The sequence below is a fragment of the Camelina sativa genome, chromosome 6 (assembly GCF_030686135.1).
Source record: "Camelina sativa cultivar CO46 ecotype springtype chromosome 6, ASM3068613v1".
NCBI lineage: Eukaryota > Viridiplantae > Streptophyta > Magnoliopsida > Brassicales > Brassicaceae > Camelina > Camelina sativa.
In genome coordinates, this window is record NC_141885.1 from 986,130 (window position 1) to 1,008,691 (window position 22,562).

A 22,562-nucleotide genomic window follows, 5' to 3' on the forward strand; every position below is an offset into this window, starting at 1 on the left:
GAATGTTTCTTGTTTTTTTCAAAACACAATCCTACGGTAGAGAAAATAATTTCCAATAAACGCAGCTTTGGAAAATAAAGTCATTTAAACGCAGCGTTTTAGTTTCAAGATCTGACGGTAGATAATATTTTGACTCATCAATCCTACGGTAGAGATAATTTAGAAGAGTATATTATTATTATTATTCTGTCTATATATATATATATATTTTTTTTTTTGAATTAAAGTTGTAACCGTTTCTCTCTTCACAAAATTGTAAAACGAATTAGAAATAGGGAAAATCACTAGTTTGACCCAAATTGAGCAGTTAATTGCTAGATTAACTCCTAAAATTTAAGGGTCAGTTAGGTTAGTTTTATACTGAAAATACCTTTTTTGCTTTGTTAAGAAAAAAAAAAAGACAATATTACCCTTGGTTAAAAATTCCTGCAATTTCGTTTTTTTTTTTTTTTATAAAAGTCTGCCATACAAGTAATGGCAGATTAATTTGTAAGTGGCAGATTTATTGTCGATAGCAGTTTTTCTTTGGCAGACTTATTTTAGATGGCAGATTAATTTGCAGAGTTTGACGGCAGATTTTGTTTCTATGGCAGATTTATTTGAAGTGTGTAACGACTGTTTTTTTGTGAACAACAGATTTTCTTAACGCGACAGACTTATTTATAAAGTCATGACAGATTTTCATTGTTTTAGTCAATTTTCTTGGAATTTTGTGGCAGATTTTTTATGATTGTTGTAACAGTTTTATTTTTCACTTAAAAAATCTGTCACATTGCGACAGATTTATAAACGTAAAATTAATTGCTAGTTTGACATATAGTGGTGACAGATTTTTTGTAAGTTATGACTGATTTTTGGATTGATGGAAAAATCTGTTGTTTGATAACAGATTTTCGAAAGTCTTTTTAAAATTGCTATATTGACCCACATGCACAATATACGTTATGGCAGATTTTCTTATGTTATGACAGTTGTTTTTTCCTACTAAAAAATCTGCTGATTGATAACAGATTTATTATATATGAATACAATGATAACAGATTTGTTTTATGTTGATATAGTGACAGCAGATTTTTTAGTCATATTTTATTTTTAAAAATTATATTAAAACAATAAACATCATATTTTTTAATCATTTTGTTTTTTTCATAATCATATTTTTTAAATCAAAATATTAAATGCTATATTGTATTTTCGTTTTAAAAAAAAATAACAATTTTTTTTAGGTTTTTAGTCTATTTTTTAATCATTTTATATTTTTCATTAATCATATTTTTAAATCAAAATATTAAATGCTAATATTAAATGCTATTGTATTTTCGTTTAAAAAAAAAAAAATAACATATTTTCTGGGGTTTTAGTCTATTTTTTAATCATTTTATATTTTTCATTAATCATATTTTTAAATCAATATATTAAATGTTAATATTAAATGCTATTGTATTTTCGTTTTAAAAAAAAAAATAACATATTTTCTGGGGTTTTAGTCTATTTTTTAATCATTTTATATTTTTCATTAATCATTTTTTTAAATTAAAATATTAAATGCTATATTGTATTTTCGTTTTAAAAAAAAAACTAAAAAAAATCTGGGTTTTTAGTCATTTTACCTAACAATTGTGTCATTCTAGTTATTGGATAAATTGGAGTGTTAATCTAGCAATTAATTGCCAAATTTGTGTCAAACTGGTATATTTTCACTTAAAAAAAAATTCAAAAAAAAGAAAAAAAAATAATTGAAATAACCGCCTCGACGATGACCAACGTCGTCAACGTCGACGAAGATGATGAATCTATCGAACCGTTTCGGCTCCAAGTCCAAGACGGAGAGACTCAACGATTCTTCTTTCTCCAACGGCGACGTTGAGAATCGTTCTTCCTCCGCAGCTTCCGTCGTAATGCCACCGTGCTCCTCCGCCAATGTACTCCGAGCCGTTCTGTTACTAGCCGTCGTCTTCTTTTGCTTCTTCCTCTACAGAACCTCTGTTTCACTCAACACCGTCGCCCATGGCTCTTCCTCTTCGATGCTCTCTCGCAGTTCTCCCTCATTCAATGATTCCTCTTCTTCGGCTTCGCCTCCGGTGAGTGTTCTTCCCACTTTGTTCGATCTTTGACTTAACTAGAGTTCGATTCTAGGGATTCGATTTTGGTTTCAAGTTCATCTTGATTTGGTTGTGTTCTGTATTCTGATTCTTGGTTTTTGATTACTTAGGAGGAAGTTAAAGAACCTAAGCTAGAAGATGTACTGCGTAGAGCTGCAACGAAAGATCGTACTGTGATTTTAACAACTTTGAATGAAGCTTGGGCAGCTCCAGGATCTGTGATAGATCTCTTCTTTGAGAGTTTTAGAATCGGTAAAGGAACAAGGAAGCTTTTGAAACACTTGGTGATCATTGCTTTGGATGCTAAAGCGTATTCACGTTGCAAAGAGTTCCATAAGCATTGTTTCAGACTTGAAACCGAAGGTGTTGATTTCTCTGGCGGTGAGGCTTACTTCATGACTCGTTCTTACTTGAAAATGATGTGGAGAAGAATCGATTTCCTTCGTACTGTTCTTGAGATGGGTTACAACTTTGTTTTCACGGTATGTTTCTTGGCACAACTGTAAACAATTAACAACTTTGTGTTAATTTGATGTTCTGTTGAGTGAATTTTATGAATTGTCTTCCTGCAGGATGCTGATGTGATGTGGTTCAGGAACCCTTTTCCACGGTTTTACAAAGATGCTGATTTCCAGATTGCTTGTGACCATTACATAGGAAAGGCGAACGATCTAAGGAATAGACCAAATGGAGGATTTAACTTTGTGAGATCAAGTAACCGAACGATACGATTCTACAAGTACTGGTATGATTCAAGGATCAAGTACCCTAAATACCACGACCAGGATGTTCTGAACTTCATCAAGGCAGATTCTTTCATCTGGAAAATTAGGCTTAGGATTAGGTTCTTGAACACAGCTTATTTCGGTGGATTCTGTGAACCAAGCAAAGATTTGAATCTTGTTTGTACAATGCATGCGAACTGCTGCTTTGGCTTGGAGAGTAAGCTTCATGATCTTAGAATCATGCTTCAGGACTGGAGAGATTACATGTCTTTACCACTTCATCTTAACCAATCCTCTGGTTTCACCTGGAACGTCCCACAGAATTGCAGGTCTTTTAATCTATCTTCTTTAATTTTGTCAGTTTTTTTTTGCTATCTTTGAGATTGTTAATTTGTTATAGTTGATCAATATATAGAACCTTCTTTTTCTTGTTATTTGCAGTATTGATTCACTTCGGTTGATTGAATCTAAGGATGAAGAAGAGAGCAGATCACCAAAAGAATCTAAACAGTGAAATGTACGTGTCTTACAATGTATATAGAGAAACTGTTTTGAGATAGCAATATCGAAGATAAGATCTGTCAAAAATTCATAACACAACTGGTTTGCCCATTGTCCCAAAGAACTCTTTTTCCTCTCTAATTTTGGCGGCAAAAAAATAGTTTCTTGAATTTACAAAGAAGAGATTAGTTATAATAAATAAATAAAAAAGACATGGAAGTATCTTTAAATATTTATAGCAATCTTTTCTAGCCACGTTGGATATTTACGTTGTAATCTCTAAATGCAAGAGTCCAATTTTGTTAAATGTATGGTTACTGTCAAATTGTACTATGTAAATGCAAATAAACCATGACATCGTAAATATATTTGAAAAAAAGTAGTGCATGTAAAGAGATTTTATCAAGCATTGTGCACGTAATTAAACAGATTTATGAAATAAGAAATTCTAGAATTAAGCAATATATACGACCCCAATGACCAAAAAAAACAATTTATTGGAAATTGTTATAAAAAAAAAATGATCTATCTGATCTTGTTTCAAAGTACGCGCGTGGTGGCAAATTATATATATGAACTAATTTTGCTATCGGAAAAAAGAAAGATATTAACTAATTTTAATTTGTTAAATTGTATACATCAACTATATTAACAGACCAAGAATGAATTGGATAACTAGAAATCCAAATACCACCAATAAATAGATGATCGAGATGGTTTCATTGAAATAGGCTTGGAGAAATCATAATTTATGTTGGTGCTAACCACGCTTAGTTATGATATCTCCAAACCTCTTTCAATCAGAATATTATAATTTATGTTCGTTAAGCTTGAAAGAGGCTTGGAGATCATAGATCAAACTAACCAAGTTATGGTTTAAGGAAAATTAGAGATTATATTTAGATTATATTTAGGAGTTATCTAAATATAATAAATAGGAAGTTAAGAGAATAAGAAGTTTTCCCATAAGGATTAGGAAAATATGTTTAGGAGTTTTTCATATATAGGGAGATGATAGGTTATGGCATAACTTATGAGTTTTATGAATTGAAAGATTTAGAGACTTTAGTTTTTGAGATATTTTTCTAAAGTTTATATAAAGATAGTTATTCTTTATAGATCTATTGTTCTTAATCTTTCTTTCTAAAACAAGAATTTATGGCCTTGTAAAAATTTAAGAATGTGTGGCAATACTTTGAAATTTTTGCTACAAATTATCGCCATATGATTTGTGGGTTGTCACGTAACTGAATTTTGCCACGAACAGCCATTAAATAATTACATAAAATTTAGACGACATAACTGTCACAGAAATTAATTTGCTTCATGATGCATCTAAACATAATAATTTACCGTAAACTCCTTCAGGTATAGGAGATAACTGAAAAAAGAAATTAAGGCTTAACTTATAGATTTAGACGTTGAATGTCGAGTTATATATGGATTGTGTTATGTACTATTAGACTATTTGGTTGAAAGCGTTACTTGTAAACTATGTTCGCTTATGTTTAATTTGATTTGACATGTACAACTGAGGCTGTGATAACAAAGTTGTAACCCATTTCAAAAACAGACATTAGAAAATTGATTCCTCTCCACATCATTTTCAAGTAAGAACGAGTCATCATGAAATAAGCCTCGCCACCGGAGAATTCAACACCTTCTTTTTCATGGTGTGCTTATGTAGTTCTTTGCAACATGAATACGCATGGATGTGGTTGTTGGCTCAATTGTTGTTATTGTTTCGAAGTCAGATGTTGTTTTGTGGCAAGGTAAAGATGATAAAATCAAGCCAAAATTTCAACAAAAGACGCTTGAAATTGAATATCAAGTTAGAAATGAGCTGAAAATAAAGAATTGGTACGAGGGGGTTTGGTTCTCAAATGCTACTCTCAAGTACTTATTGTTTGTAGGCCTTGCAACACACGATCCATAAACCACAAGTGATAGAATGAGCTTTTGGACACAAGTTAACTCCACATGTGTTTTTTTACAAGATCTAATAGAGTCTCCGCAATTTTTATCTTGTAACTTCTCGTTTTAAGTTTTGGAGAAACTTTAGTTGGTCCAAAACAAAAAAAAAAAGTTGGAAAAACTAACTAGCAGAATTTTCCCACACCGATATACATCAAACTACAACAACATTTTCTCGGTTATGTAAGGTCTAACATTCAATTGTACGGCTCAATTCATCCTTTGGTCAAGTATCGATTTACACTATATGGCAAGAAAAGAATCAGCGAAAGCATGGAAAAATTTAAAATTGTAACCTCACCAACACTACTCACCCAAGTCATAGACTGCATAGTTTTTTTAACTCTAAAATAACCGGGTTCAAACAACTTAGAAGACGGTTTTGCATCTATGGTTTGCATCAAGAAGTGAGTAGCCATTTGATCAGTTTTTAAAGAAATTTGTTTCAATTTTTTTTGGTTACTAGATATTATAACATATTGTCCTTGTTGCTATTTTAGTGGCCTCAGAAACTTCCACTCTATTCTAGATTAGATCCTAAGACCACATAGTTATGCCTTTATCAAATTATTTCATGCCCCCCAATTGTACCATTTTTTTTTATATAGGCATAGTCCCATCGCAGCAACCAATGCTTGATTCTAGAGTGTTTAACAAAATTGTTGATGAGTTAAGGAGATCAGAAAATATTTTTATGCATGTTGTTTTCATAAACATGATATTGGTAATCACATCCAATGATCCAAATGACCATTTCTTTTTTAAGTTAAAAGACAGTAGAATGGGGAAATGTTTATCATATGAATTTTCAAATTTTAAGCATTTTGTCTATCAGATCCTAATATATATAGAGGATAACATAAGTAGTGCTTTCATTATTTAATTAATTAACCACTTATCAACATATATATATTTTTTTGTCAACTTATCAACATATTTTCATAGTTCATATATATTTAACGTAAAAGTCAAATTATGGTTCTAAAATCTCAAACTGTTATTGTAACGTTCGTGACATTAATGTGTTGAAGATAAGTACTGTATGAAGCATCGATAGTCTCCTCATGATTTACACACGGACAAACAAATTTTTATTGTATTCATGATAGATATGAAAATTTAGGCTTCACCATGACTTACATCCGAAACATATGTTCATGAGATTTACAGCCTCTCTATTACTTACACGTATATATATATATATATATATATATATATATTTTTAAATCGTATTTAATATGTATTTGAAAATTTATGATTTTTTGATGTCATGATTAACACGCGGACACAAATCTTCTTAATTGTATTTAAAGATTTTCTTAATTATAAGTTAGGAATATAATTTTCTTAATTATATTTAAAGTATTTTTCTTAATTGTATTTAATTGTATTTTCTTAATTGTATTTAAAGTATTTTCTTATAACACGCGGACACAAATTCATAGATATCAAAGATTTACAACTATTCTGTTTAGCAAAAAAAAAAAAATAATTTCTGTGATTTATACGACGACAAATATTTTCTTAATTGTATTTTTAGTATATATAAAGATAAGATTTATAACTTTCTGTGATTTACACGATGACAAATATTCTCTTAATTGTATTTAGTATATATAAATATTTATGGTTTCGTCATGACTTACACGCAAACACAAAGTTTTTTAATTGTATTCAAAATACATATCAGATTTATAGCCTCTTCATGATTTACATATGAAAAAATATTGTCTTAATTGTATATAAGATAGCTGTGAAAGATTTATGGTCTTGCTATGAAATACATGCGGACAAGTATTTACTTAATAGTCAATAAAAACTTTCAAAAGTCATTACACATAAAAATCCAAAAAAATAACTTAAAAATGACAAAAATGTCCATAAAACGTTTTTTTTTTTAAATGTATCTTAATGTCATTTGCTTTAATTTGAGTCATTTTACAATCATATATATTTTCATTTAAACCCTATTAACATTTTCTATATGTATGTAATGTAATTAACATCAACACAATTGTAAAATTATATCTAAAGTATTGTTTTAAGTGGTAAATAAAAAATTTGATAACTTATGGCTATATGATCATCTAGTCGTTTGACGACTTGAGAACGATCGACTAGATACATGAGAGAGGGTGATTTTGTTAAGAAGACAAAATTAAAAGTTTTTTTTTCTCATCGAAATACAAAATGAAGAGTTATATTTAAAATTTAAAATAACTGATTGCATCAAAATTAAAGGACTTATTTTGTGATTATTTCATTTTTCCTCTGTGTCACATTTGTGAGGTTAAAATGGTAAATAGTGAAATAACGAATACGTTTTATTATTTTGAAATAATCTTATATAATAAAGTATGGTTTTAAAAGTTACTAACTCACCCTATGACACATGTCAATTTAAAAAATTATTAACTCATAAAATTGTGACAAATGTCAATTTTAGAAAAATTTCTATTTAAAAAAAAGAATCTATAAATAAAATCACGAAATAAAAAAATTACTAAACATAAAATCTTATTATATAAAGATTGGTTCTCAAAGTTAATAACTCACCCGATCGTGAAACGTGTTAGTTTTAACGATCAAAGATCAAAGTTAAAAACTCACCAGATCGTGATATGTGTCAGTTTTAACGATTATATATCCATGTTAGTAACTCATCATATCGTGACAAGTGTCAATTTTAACGATAAGAAATCACATATCAAATTTAATAACTCATCAGATCATGACACGTGTCAATTTTAATGATCAGAAATCATAGTTTTCAAGTTTGGTAAAACGATGCATAAGATAATTGTAATCTTATTATATTAAATTTTTTTTTGCTAATCCTAAAAGAAAAATAATTGTAAATACACCCCTCTATATAAGCAAAGAGATGATGACATATTTTTCACCAAACAAAATAATTTCGACTAGCTTTGTTTTTCTTGGTTAAATGTTCTCTTCTTTATTTTTTATTAACCTTTTGTTTGACACATCATTGTTTTTGAACAAGTCTCGAAGGCAATTTTTTTGTTGTTTAATCGAAGAACCTGTATAAAAAGATTCCTAGATATTACCACGTGTTTTCATCATCTTTTCTTTGAATTTTGTTTTGTTTCTCAATTTTATAATGCATACTACGCAATCTTTGACTTTGAAGTTTTAACAAAGTTTCTTATGCATAATAACTAAGGTTTTTGGGATTAACAAATTTATCACGGTGTTACTAATATTTCTATTAATTTGCAGGACATGTAGCATAAAAAAAAGATGAATAAACAAATGTAAGATAACAACAGAGATTATATAACACTAGATCAACTAAACAGAAGAGTTCTTATCGTCGAACGATAGTACGCCTTACAAAAGAGAGTGAGAAGCAAGAATTTTTTTTAAAAAACAATGAGCTCATTGGAATAAATTTTCTCATAAAATAGAAAATGGATTAAGAAAATATACAGAAAATTATTAATTCTAATAAATGTAAATACTCACTTCTATATAAACATAGATCGTCTCATATTATTCATCTAACAAAATAATTTATTCAAAAATATTGCTTTCAACTTTGTTCTATTGGTCAAACTTTTTTAATGGGAAGACAAATTTTCCTTACTTTTTAAAACCAAAATATACTCCTACTTTCTACTTTTTCAGTTTGGAATAGGTAAGATTAATATGTTGACCCAAACAAAATGGAAGATTAGTATATGCATCTTTTTTTTAATACTGTATTTTAAAATTTATTGTAGTAGTTTTAGATTGTTTTATTTAATTTATATTTCCATCTTTGAATTATTTGAGATTCATATACTATCGTGCTTATAATTTTCTATTATTTCATGAATAATGTCAAATTAATTTTCGTCTAATTTCTCAACCTTGACTGGTTGATCATAGACCTTTTTTGTGCAAACATAATTGTTACCGTTCATTTAATCTCAAATGGAGAGAAAGAGGAGAAGGTCATCAACCTAATGGTTGGATAAAATAAGCTAAGCAAACACAAGCCTACAACAAACATAGATAAATTGAAAAAACATAAATCGTTGTTGATAGATCTATAGAAGCTTGAAGACAGAGGCTACATCATAGTGTGTCAAAGAAACTTCCATGAATACATTAGAAAATTTAACATTATTAAAAGATTTTGTGACGTTGGAAAAGAGTTTTTAGTTTCATTGGTTGCTGGAGCAAGCCACTTTGAGATAGCTAAAAAGACATGAACATGTTTTCTCCACACAGGAGAAGGGCAGAGCCGAGATTCTCTCTATAGTGGAGGAGGTTGGACGCAAGGTTATCTCTCCAAGGGAGGAAGGTGGGAGAGGTTGGACGCAAGTTTATCTCCCTAAGGGAGAAAGGCGGAGCGAAGGTTCTCTCCATGGTGAAGGAGGTTGGACGCAAGATTATCTCCATAAGGAAGGAGGGCAGAACTGAGGTTCTCTCTATGGTTAGTCATACATTATTGTGATGTAATTTTATTTTTTATTCAAAATGTTTTTTGAGCCAACAATTTTAGTGATTAAATACTATGCAAAAGTGAAAGTAAAGAGACATATAATACTTAGCTTAATTTGTTCATATAGACATTTTCTAGGTGATGGTAAATAATATATTTGTAACATACAATATACTTAGGTGTAAAAAATACAATTACAATATACATGAAAGATTTATATATAAATATAAATCAGTGTATTATAGCAAAAAAAATTAATAAATAATATACAAAAAATTAATATATTTAATTAAATTTTATTTTATTTACAAAACTTGAAATCCACATATCGGACGAGTCCTTATCTAGTTTTAGCATATGATTGGGAATAACTCTATCAACTTTAGCCTTACCTGCAATTTAGTCAATAATTTGAAAACTTTTGAAAGATTAATTAAAGTAGTTAATGATTTTGCAAACTGTATTAACTCTCCTTGAATTTACTCTTAACCCATTTATGTATATACTATGTGTTTTTATATATTTATGTATATAGATGACCCTCTATTGCATATTGAGAAATAAGAAATTGAAAGGAACACTTCAAAATTGACCTCAAACTCGACGAGCTAAAAGAGGTGAAATTTTTCCTATCTTAAAATAAGGCTCTGATTATATATCTATATTTATTTTTTTTATATACTATTACAGTGTTACTTACTGTTGATTTGATAGAAATTTCTATTCGAATTGTATGTGAGAGGAAAGGATATGGTTCAAGTGTCATTGTTATTGGGAATGGCAATTATATTCCTTTTCCTCAAAATTCTTAGCACAACAAAACTAATTATATGCATATAAAAACAATCACATCGTATTTGTCTTGTATTATATTTTGGTGATTTACTAAACAAGTTTAACATACAACTCATGCTCACGTTAACAAAGACCCATACAGAAATGGGTTGATTTTATTGATCTCGTTCATTGGAGATCATGACTGAATACATAGATATATAAGCTAGTTGTTTTTGATACTTCAGTTGAATGAATAAAAGATGAAGGGATCTATCATTTTGGGGAATGATAATAGATTTATTTTATTTTATTTATAACTAATTGCTTGAATATGGGAAGAGACGACGAAATATAGTTAAAAAAATTGGAGTGTCCTTTTTGGTTTTTACTTTACCACATACATGAAAAATATATACAATCATTCTTCTTTTTGTCTTCTTTTATCTATGGAATATTACTTTTCACATTCAATCTTCCATGACACACAGACAGACATGAGACATACATACACATATATCCATATTTTATATATGATATGATAGGAACTTTATAAAATCAAAAAAAAAAGAGACCCATATGAGATGATGATGACGATTGTGACAAATAATTGTATTTTGTTAACAATTTAAGAAAAACATTTGATGCTTTGTGGATTATCTTTTGACAATTCAGGAAATATGTCTCCATATACATACATATATATAAAAAAACATACATTTTCAAAAGGAAAATTCATGAGATAAATTATCGAATCAAAAAATCACATCAGTGTTAGTTTATAATTTTAAGTTTGTATTTCTGTGCTTTTATTTTATTTTCTGGAAACATAAGGCATACCTTTTTAGAAGTTAGTAATTTTTTTGTAGTATAGTCACTTAATTTTATAACCCCTAATTTATTTGAAACTCAAATAGATTTTCATTCTTTACAATATTTGGATATTTGTCTTATGACATATCATATGGTCGAACGTTTTAAATTAGTTAACTCTCACGTAGGCACTAATTCCAACATTTTTCACATATCTCATTAATAAAAAGAACATTTTCAGTTCCTTAAGATTTACATATAATAAAGCATTATTTTTATATAGGTGACATCGCGATGCTAAATTTTTCTTACGAGAGCAATTATCGTATAGAAATTTTATGTTGTAATGTCAAAAATCTTATTCTACATCATTTTAATGTCATATTACATTATGGTAATCGTTTCCTAAAACCTTTTAGATCCAAAAGGAAAAAAACTTGAGATATATTATTCGCATATGTTAGCGAGAGAGAGGAGCTGTTGAGGGTTGTCTCACGCACCATCCACTGTCGTTTTGTGGCAAATGGATTGGGTCCACCGACCTCTGTAGCTCTCATAGTTTCCTTCTTTTTTTTTCTCTAAAGACTAATAAACATATTTAGAAAATATATGATAAAGAAATAATTAATTGCTCTGTATATGTGTTAGTGTCTACAGGCAACACCCAAATTGTATGTATAATTGTATATAATAATTTATTCAAATGCATAACAAACCAAAAGAGATTCATATAATAAATACATGAAATAGAGTTTTTTAGTATCCTATGTATCACATATTAAATTATAACTATACCAAATTAATCAAGGTAGATTTGAATTCAGTGTGGTTATTTAAAAAAACTGAATATGAACTTTTAACATATTCTAGGCTATAAAATTGGGTAGATGAGTTACTTTTTTATTTTACTTACTAGCCTAGCAATCTTTTTCACCTGTCACTTTCAACTTCTCTCTTTTATTACCTCACAAGAATTTCAATGATTTTTCATTTTTATAAAAGTATAAAAATTAATTAAAAATCTGGAATATCCCATTTTTAGGGCTTTATTGAGATAAGATATCAGTGGAAGTCAAAAAAGAATTTAATGTTAAAGAGTTTCATCTCTCTAATTTCATTTTATTTCTCTTTTTTTTTCTTCTTCTCTCTCTCACCATCACATAGAACACAGAAGAATCCATGGCTGCTTCTTCATCCTCCGCTGCTTCCTTCTTTGGAGGCCGACAAGATGATCAATCTCACCTTCTCCCTCCTAATTCCTCCGCCGCAGCTCCACCTCCTCCTCCTCCTCACCACCAGCCACCGCTTGAAGCTCCACCGCAGAAAAAGAAGAGAAACCAACCAAGAACTCCAAGTAAGTTAATCACCTCTTAATTGCCATCTTTTAATCTTGATTTTATAAAATCATATGATCATTTTTTAAAAAGCTTATTGATCGGTGCAAAAGAGAAATCCCTTTTTCATGTCCTTTTTTTTTTATTCTCCCTTTTTCCAATTTTTCAAATCTTGAAGTACGCAAATTAGCAAACCCTAGTACTTGATTTTTTAAATTTTCAGATTTCAATCAATTTAACTTCCATGCAATATAAAATTTAATCAATAATTTTTCTCTCGATTAGATTCCGATGCGGAAGTGATAGCTTTATCTCCAAAGACACTAATGGCTACAAACAGATTCATATGTGAAGTATGCAACAAAGGTTTTCAAAGAGAACAGAATCTACAACTTCACAGAAGAGGACACAATCTTCCATGGAAACTCAAACAGAAATCGACCAAAGAAGTGAAGAGGAAAGTGTATCTTTGTCCGGAGCCCTCGTGCGTTCACCATGACCCGTCACGTGCTCTCGGAGACCTCACCGGAATCAAGAAACATTACTACCGTAAACACGGTGAAAAGAAGTGGAAATGCGATAAATGCTCTAAGCGTTACGCTGTTCAATCTGATTGGAAAGCTCACTCCAAGACTTGTGGTACCAAAGAGTATCGTTGTGACTGTGGTACACTCTTCTCTCGGTAAGTATTCCAAATCTTTAAAACTCTTTAAATTATAATTTAATCTTTTCAAGTGATATGTGTGTGAATATGTGTCCGTGAGTCATTCTTCATGGATTAGGGTTTTTTTAAGTTCACTTTCTGTTTCGCCTCGAAGTCTTCGCTGCTCTTATCGCTTTCTTTCGTGCAGTAAATGCAACTTTATTTTTCCTTTATATTCAAAAATAATTTTTTTTTTTAAATGATACACGAACACACGTGAATGTGTATGTATATATAACTATATCTATATATGACACTGAAACTGCCATATTTCAATAGATGCTTTCTAGCAGAAACTCAAAACCAAAGAGGACCAACTTTGATTTCAGTTTTTTGTTTTTTTAATAAAATTCTTTTGCCTTGGAAACACCGCCCTTTTTATGTCATAAAAATAAATTAATATTATTATTTTTTTACTTAGATATGAAACTATACTTATACTATATGGGCAATTCACGTGCTGCTAAACTATATAATATCTAGGGAGGTTGTTGTTACAGTGTTTGTTCTCTTATATGCAAAATTTTACGAAAAAAAATAATTATTTCATATGATTCGTTTGTACTCTGCGCCATAGCCTTACACACCACATATTATTTTGGTTCACTACTCTACACATTTTGCATAAATTTGCATAGCAGTGATAACTAATGTACTAAATAATTCTTTCGAATAGAGTTTGATTTTTCAGTCTTGGCTGGCATTGCTGTGTTTGTGTGTGTGCGTGCATTTAGAGGGAGTTCTATAAATGGAATGAGGAAATAAAAATATGGTGGCATAGATATATACATATATTAGTAGTTCTTTCAGCATTTATATAATAATACAAGTAGTTCATTGAATACATGCTCAACTTGCATTTATTGAACTTACATTACAGGATCTTGAATTAGACAAAGTCAGATATTCATTTGACAATCATTCTCTATATATTAGTGTGAAAACTTAACTTTTCCCACCTACCTTTGAAATTCGTTGAATATATATATATTTTTTTTATAGATACATCAGGTACAAAACATACATAAATTGTACTAGTTCGAAATGAAAAGAGTATATCTTATATGTATAATAGTTTTGCGGAGTTTATTAATAATGTTTATGTTTATTAATTATTGCAAATAATTGATAGAAATATAGATTTGGTCGTACTCATTGTTGTCATATAGACAAATACATCATCATAGTTGAAATGTGACACAACATTGTACTCCTATTTGTGTATATGCGTGCAAATTTATTATATGCATATCATACATGTGAATGTGTAAGCTGTTAAGAGAGTTTACATAGGTGAAAAATAATAGGATGTATAATAGAGTAGTAGAGTGACTTTTTAGCTATCTATCTACTTTTCAAGATCCCATAATTACACGCGAATCTATTTGTAGCTACGTGACATGATGAGTCTCTCTCTCTCTCTGCTTACAAGTATTATTTTTATTTTTCTTTCACTTTTCCCAAAATATGTCTTTTATTTCATCATTTAATATGTAGAGAATAGAGATATATCTGACGATCCAATAGATTCCATTGTGAATTTTTTTTTTTTATAATTTTAATTTTGTGTCACAGGCGAGACAGTTTCATCACGCATAGAGCTTTCTGTGACGCGTTGGCTCAAGAGAGTGCGAGACACCCAACTTCTTTGACTTCTTTGCCAAGTCATCACTTCCCGTACGGACAAAACACCAACAACTCCAACAACAACACGTCAAGCATGATCCTTGGTTTCTCTCACATGGGGGCCCCACAGAATCTTGATCACCAGTCCAGCGACGTTCTCCGTCTTGGAAGCGGCGGAGGAGGAACCGCATCACGCTCTTCCTCTGATCTCATTGCTGCAAATGCTTCAGGCTACTTCATGCAAGAGCAAAACCCTAGCTTTCATGATCAACAAGACCACCATCATCATCATCATCAACAAGGGTTCTTGGCTGCGAACAATAACATCAAGCCATCACCGATGAGTTTTCAACAGAATCTGATGCAGTTCTCACATGATAACCATAACCCTGCTTCCTCCAATCTCTTCAATCTCAGCTTCCTCTCTGGAAACAACGGAGTTACTTCTGCAACAAGCAACCCTAATGCTCCCGCCGCTGCTGCTGTTTCGTCGGGTAATCTTATGATGTCAAACCATTATGATGGAGAAAATGCAGTTGGAGGAGGAGGAGGAGAAGGAAGCACTGGTCTCTTCCCTAACAATCTGATGAGTTCCGCGGATAGAATCAGCTCAGGATCAGTCCCTTCACTCTTTAGTTCATCAATGCAAAATCCAAATTCAACACCTCACATGTCAGCAACTGCCCTTCTTCAGAAAGCTGCTCAAATGGGTTCAACCTCAAGCAACAACAACAACAACGGAAGCAACAACAACAACAATAACAATGCCTCATCGATCCTAAGAAGCTTTGGGAGTGGCATGTATGGAGAAAACGAGAGTAATCTTCAGGATTTGATGAACTCTTTCTCTAACCCCGGCGCGACAGGAAGCGTTAACGGAGTAGACTCTCCTTTTGGTTCATACGGAGGAGGAAACAAAGGGTTAAGCGCTGATAAACAGAGCATGACTAGAGATTTTCTTGGAGTTGGACAGATCGTAAGAAGCATGAGTGGAAGCGGAGGGTTTCAACAGCAGCAGCAGCAGCAGCAACAACAACAACAACAACAACAGCAACAACAACAACATGGAAATAATAGAGAAAGAGTTGGCTCGTCGTCGGATTCCGCCGATAGAAGCAGCATGAATGTGAATACCGGTGGTGGTCCGGCAAGTACTTCACCACCTTATGGAATCCATCATGCGAGTTTCTAAGGGAAAATTTTATAAAGGTTTTTTAGTTCATCAAAGTACATGCTATATCTTTCAGGTATGCATGTCGTCATCAAAACCCCATTTGAAGTAATTAAATTTTAGTTGCAATTTATCTAAACTCAGTTCTTTTTTTTTTTTCTTTTTTTGTAAAAGATTTTGTCTTTCATAGTTTATATAAGTGAATTACCTCCTGAAAAAAAATATTTTCAGATTTATAATTTATGCTTTCAGAATGAAGAAAATTTTATATTATTATATCCGTGGTGTTCATAATATTTGGTTTCTTGTGACAAGTTATTTACTTTTTGTAATTCAATATATTTATGGCTTATAGATTTAAAGTAAATAAGCAATTGATCTAGTTATTTGTAGAGTCAATGCTAAGTCTTCTTTTGTATCTATTATTTCTTATAGCTAGGGTCAAAGACTAAAACAACACTAGACCAACGGTTTAACTATAAAAAAAACTTGGGTGTGAATAATTTTGTTTTCGGTAGAAAAAATATGTTTTTGATTTTTGTATTTGGCTGACACATTTATCGTCTTATCATTGCATGGGGCAGTCAATGAGTTGGAGAGTACAAGCAGCCTTTGCTAAGTTTCTTTGTCTTTTTGTTTTTATTTTCTTTTATATGCCTTTTTATTCTTTAATTTCTTTTCATTTGTCATCTTCACTAGCTGGCAATGTCACGAGTGTTTGTCCTGTGATCCCCTTTCTAAATATCTCGATACATATATACATATACAGGTCACATGTGCATATACATATATGCATTTGTATATATAGTTTCTGTATGTAACATGTTCCTACCATATCCTCAAAGGATTGTCCCCATCATATTTTAATTTAACGGTCCAAAATAAACAACTCTGTTTCATTCACGCGTCTTCATTATTGATGTAATTTACGGTTAAAAAAACAGCTTCAACAAAAAATTAACTCTAAGGTACAACTTCGATTATGGTTTGGAAACATGTTTTTATTAGAATATATCTCTAATGTTTTTGTTTAAAATTAAAACTTTAGTTTCTAATATTTTATCAATATATATATTCGTTTAGATTGGATTTTTTTTGGCTCTTTCATATTCTAATGATTCTAATGGAACTTGGATTTGACAGTTCGGTGTATGTTGGTTGATATTTTCATGGATTCTTAGCTAGTTTTGGATATTTTTTTCGCGAAAAGATTTAGTGTATAGGTGTGCGTATGTGAACATACCATTACATTATTGTGACAACATCTATACAATTGTTGAAATAACAATATTAATAATAGTAACTTAATGTCTTTGTCGTAATAATTTATATGGGGGAATAACAATAATAGCTAATATGATATATATAATGTAGGGACATACATGCAAGTGATGGAAGTAAGGAGGCCCATCGACATGAAACGAGAGGGAGAGATGATATCGTTGTCTCACCAAAAACAGACAGCTCTTCTCACATCTTCTTATTTATATATTTTCCCCTGCTTTTCATTTTACTGTTCTTAAATTGTTTTACTTAATTATAACCTTATTTTAAATAAGAGTATAATTACTTGTTAAGTAATCCATGTAGATAATTCTCTTGTTACTCTTACCCCAATCCAAGTTGAACACACTTACAGAAAAATGTAGATTTTAACCACCAACAATAAAAAATTTGGTGGGTGGTGGCATATACTGTAAGTGTAAATTTTGTTATAATTCATTGTGACTATGCACATTTACTATTTAGTAGCTGAATTTTCAATCCGGATGTTTTTTTGTAGTGTGTTTACGGAACACTCTTTACTAAAAGTTACAATGTTGAAATTAATCGAATGTTTCGGCAGAACCCGAATATGTTTTACTAATAGATCTTTGGCAAAAGCTTGCTCACCACCGAAATTACTTGGAGGCAAAATTCATATATCGTGCGTTGAAGCGTTTTATATTGAAAAGTACTGTTGTTTGGAGCGAGTAACAATCATATTTTGAACTTATCTTATCAAAGTCTTAAAATAAAATTATATTCAGTTTATATTCACTTAACTACTTAAATCACCTTCAAATTGTTAAATTTATGCCTTTACAGATTAAATTTACACAAACACAGAATTTACTAGTCTTACTTATATCTTCTTTTTGGTAGATGTTAAAGTTATATGCCAATGAATCCAAATGTGTAATTGATCAAATAGAATATATAAGCATCAATGTATCTATTAATTAATTGATGTTGTATGGCCCAATTAAAGATTTTACCATAATGAAGTGGACCAAGAACAAGCAGAAGAAATCTCAAGCATTTTTTGTAGTATTCACAAACTTTTCTCGACAATCTCTTCACGGGCCATTTTTGTTTTCAATCTTTCACATGAACGACAACTCTGTCATTCACATGCTTTACCCTTTTATTTTTTTTCTTATCCATTTCAATTAATATAAATCCACATTTCAACTTTATATATATAATTCCTCCGATTCGCAAACTAGATATATCTTTTCACTGTTGAAGAACTTACCTGAGAAACATAATCGATGTATTCTTTGTTTTTTTAATGGTTGTAATTCATATATACCCCACTGGAGACGTTTTGAAAAAAAAAAAAAATTTGAAGATCTATCATATCGATTTGGACTTGTTTCCTTTTTCCTTTAGGTTAAGCTATATAGAATGTATGTATTCATTAAAATGCTCATTGAAATTCTAAAAACTCATAGTCAACAATAAAAAAAACTTGTATATTTTATAAAACTTGTATTCATTAAATTGCTCATTGAAATGCTCATTATTAAACAGTTTTTGTGTGTTTTTAATAACATGATGTTGCCAAGAAACATCATGTCGAAGAATGTTTTTAGATGCATATTTTATAAATTTTGAAGCATAGTCTTTAAATCCTTGAATTCTTTGGATCAGAAATACTTCAATGCTGGTTCCATGGCAAAAACCCAAACTGATTTTGCATCATCCTCTTGTCGTCGGTGCTTACCACTTCGTGAACCTGATTCAATTGGTTTCTTAAATTTGTATCTTTGTGCATTGTGAATGTAAGCAACTTTTTATCGAAACAAATTTTGTTTATTTATAAAAGAAAACCGTTTAACAAATTTTTAATGATCCGTAACATGTCATCTTTACATGTTTAATTTATGTATTATATTGGTCTTTTTAGAACATGTTACTTGTTTTATATTAGTATTCCAAAAAAGAAAGCTAGATTTAAGAAAAAAAACCATTTTATGAAAACCCTAGATTATATATCATTAAGAAATGGTGATCTAGTGGTAGATTGGTAGACTTCTGTTTGTACAGATCAAATCCTCGTATGCACTGATCCACAGTATTAATATTTTCGTTGTCACTCTAAACATACTAAAACATGTGATAAGAAATTAAATTCCAATTTTAACAGACTCCAAAATTCATATGATTTGAGTTGGTATAGATAGTCAACGTTGGGAAAGTAACGATATATAAAGACGAAAAGAAACGACTTAAGGTTTGTATGTCTTCGGATTGTACAACAACATTCTGCCTTTAACTTTAGTGTTAAGTTCTTTTAAGAAAAATCTAATTACATGTAATGAAGCATATATAAAATTAATAACTTTGACTTGATTTATCAAATGATTAGTATTAGGTAATATATATTTGTTTATTTTTTGTATTTCTCCCATATCTTAATTAATAGTCCAGTATCTTAATTAATTATAGATGCACATGTATATGGACAAGCTATATTCTGATAAAAAGATGTATGAATCGTGGCTATGCACACACATTTCATCAAAAAATATCTTTGGTTTATTTATTTTACATCGAATATATTTAATAGCCCTGTAAGAGTAATAGTAAGTTACATGTTTCGAGTCCTGATCATAGACTAAAAATCATTAGTACGGGTGAGTTTGACTTCTTGGATCGGAGCCATCTATACCATGCATTATACCAGGTAACGTGGCCAATTTACGTAGCATTTGGAGAGCATGAGCAGAAGATGACCTTATCCAAGATGTTTAGACATTTTTAGGATCTGGCCCAAATACCTTATAGACCGTTGTAAAGAACGAACTATAAAACCAAGACATGATGCTACAAGATTCACTTAAGCTAAATTATAACATGTGGTGCTATAAGTGATTTTTTTCTAAGATAAGTGGAGACATCTATTATAAAACATGAGCAACTCGAATTCATGCTTTGGTTATATGAGACTGTCCCCCGCAAACGTGATACTCAACGAAAAAGGGTTGAACACGGTTACTGAACTCACAACCTCATCATCGAACGATAGAAGTCCCAAGAGCACCAAAATATTTCGATAATGAAAAGAATATAACTTCGACTGTCGATATCCTTCCTGCCTCCTTGGTTAGACATTGTGCAACGAAGACCGCTAAATCAAACCATAGAGAGGTATATAACGAGAAAGCGCCCAAGTGAAACTCATTAATGTACGCAAGAACGTGGCATGACTTCCAACAAAGAACATTAAATAGTAACAAAAAGATTAGCTGAGTTATATGGAAAGGATGTTGACTTACGTGATGATTTCACCTATCAACATGGCTACTAGATACTCACAAACATGTTGATTTTATGCGACAAGATATACATGGATAACGAAATTAAATGATGACGATCGACACAATGACCACATCAACACCTTTGCATATTTTCGAGAGGTTTGTCTGTATATGTGAAAAGAGTCCATATCAAGTATGTAACATTAGCTCTATATTGGTTCATTAACCATATTTTCTTTTAGTTGTACATCTATCTTGTAGAAAACTTTGCCCGTATCCAAAATTTGGATGGAACTATTAGATGACCTATGCTAAACTGTCTAGAAGCAGGAGGAAACCTCCAAAAATAAGTGGGACAATTCAACCATAAGAAAGTTTCTATAAAAAAAAAACCAACGCTGAACCACATTGTTTGTTTTCCGAAAAATAATGCGTGTCCACTTAATATAGACGAAAAAACAAAGTAATTGGATCCCGTAAAGCACGGTGGAGGCTTTGAGGTACATATAGACTTAAATCAAAATGGAAAAGAGGATATATGACAACCACGCATCGAGCATCGAAGCTACACGAATCAAACATAAAAAGGAGAAAAATGGAGTCGGTATAGACCACCCTAAAATCCTAGGTATCATCACGGTTTTTAACTACGCACACGTTTATTTACTTTGCGAAGTCACCTGTCCACAAACCACAAGTGGTAGCTGATACGAATAACTTATTAAAGTTGGTTTAGGAGGATATATGGATCTCCGTTGAAAATCATCATATGAATCCAAATATATTGAAGTATACCAATTGCTTTGAAATTAGGTTCTTCTTTTCCTTATGATACTCTATAAATTATATTAACATATGATGTATTATATTTAATTAAATATTTAATAAATAAAGGGGTTCTATCTACTAATATGCAATATAAGCCACAAAATTATGTAGGAGGATCAGTAGGGATGATCTAGTCAACATATTAAAATATCAATAAGGAAAAATCAATTCCTTTATATTTGATTTGCTTCACCTTGTTAATATGCAAAAATAAATATTTCTTTGATTTTGACATTCGCTGAATAGCTTAAATAACTATCTGTTAATATTTGTAAATCTAATATATAGAATATATAATTACTTAGTTATTATATAGTATATAGTTTGGATATTTAATTGCGATATGGTATTGAATAATATAAAGGCGTTGGATGCTTCTGTTTGGACTATGCTTCGTATTGGAATATACCCGATACTATTGGCTTATTATTGTCTTCAAATATGCTCATATGTATATTCGCATGTGCAACGTGGGATGTGTAATTTAGTTTATGAATTAAATTTAGTATTAATTTTGTATCAACATGGTACCCATGCATTTATATACTTTTCAATTAAGACAATTTTGTGTCCCCCAAATAAAAATATATTCAAGTGGGTGTTTTATTTTCCTTTATGTAGGCAGAAAAATGTACATTTAAAAAAGAAAAATTGAATTCAGACCGGACATCATGCATGGTACCAGCCGGTTGAGCGGAGATCTCTTTTGTCTCGTTTGGGGCAGAGCGGGTGACGATTAATCACGATTATCTCCTGATTGACTCTCACGATGTTATATTAAATTTTATTTTTGACCCATATACAAAGAGTTTCTAGTTTCGTCACTGTATGAGAACATGGATTTCATATTATGGTGTCAAGTGTTAACCGAAGCACGACGGATCAGAACAAGAGGCAGAGACATTCCTTAAGATTTTATAGTATTTGGAAAGTTAAAAACGATAAAATATTTCAGGTAGTTATAGGAACCACAGTAGACATATATAAGTTATGATTTTAGTGAAACTAGCAAAACATGGATTGAAGCTCATGTAA

The 22,562-nt window shown here is 30.7% G+C and overlaps 2 protein-coding genes across 2 annotated transcripts; both read left to right on the forward strand.

Moving 5' to 3' along the window:
* Positions 1-1,667: 1,667 nt before the first annotated feature.
* Positions 1,668-3,560, forward strand: LOC104789977 (uncharacterized protein At4g15970-like). The gene is made up of 4 exons (XM_010515662.3): positions 1,668-2,081; positions 2,213-2,584; positions 2,675-3,156; positions 3,269-3,560. The coding sequence occupies exons 1-4, from the start codon at positions 1,785-1,787 to the stop codon at positions 3,339-3,341; spliced, it is 1,224 nt and encodes a 407-aa protein (XP_010513964.1). The 5' UTR covers positions 1,668-1,784; the 3' UTR covers positions 3,342-3,560.
* An 8,693-nt stretch (positions 3,561-12,253) lies between these two features.
* Positions 12,254-16,312, forward strand: LOC104789978 (protein indeterminate-domain 5, chloroplastic-like). The gene is made up of 3 exons (XM_087455658.1): positions 12,254-12,693; positions 12,959-13,355; positions 14,952-16,312. Exons 1-3 carry the CDS (start codon positions 12,519-12,521, stop codon positions 16,192-16,194), a joined length of 1,815 nt encoding a protein of 604 aa, XP_087311784.1. The 5' UTR covers positions 12,254-12,518; the 3' UTR covers positions 16,195-16,312.
* Positions 16,313-22,562: the final 6,250 nt, after the last annotated feature.

Excerpts from the sequence above, each read along its gene's own strand:
- LOC104789978 (XM_087455658.1), top strand. The coding sequence starts at position 12,519 with ATGGCTGCTTCTTCATCCTCCGCTGCTTCCTTCTTTGGAGGCCGACAA. Across the intron at positions 12,694-12,958 it reads AAACCAACCAAGAACTCCAA|ATTCCGATGCGGAAGTGATA; the intron begins GTAAGTTAATCA and ends TCTCTCGATTAG. Across the intron at positions 13,356-14,951 it reads TGTGGTACACTCTTCTCTCG|GCGAGACAGTTTCATCACGC; the intron begins GTAAGTATTCCA and ends TTTGTGTCACAG.
- LOC104789977 (XM_010515662.3), top strand. The coding sequence starts at position 1,785 with ATGATGAATCTATCGAACCGTTTCGGCTCCAAGTCCAAGACGGAGAGA. Across the intron at positions 2,082-2,212 it reads CTTCTTCGGCTTCGCCTCCG|GAGGAAGTTAAAGAACCTAA; the intron begins GTGAGTGTTCTT and ends TTGATTACTTAG. Across the intron at positions 3,157-3,268 it reads AACGTCCCACAGAATTGCAG|TATTGATTCACTTCGGTTGA; the intron begins GTCTTTTAATCT and ends TGTTATTTGCAG.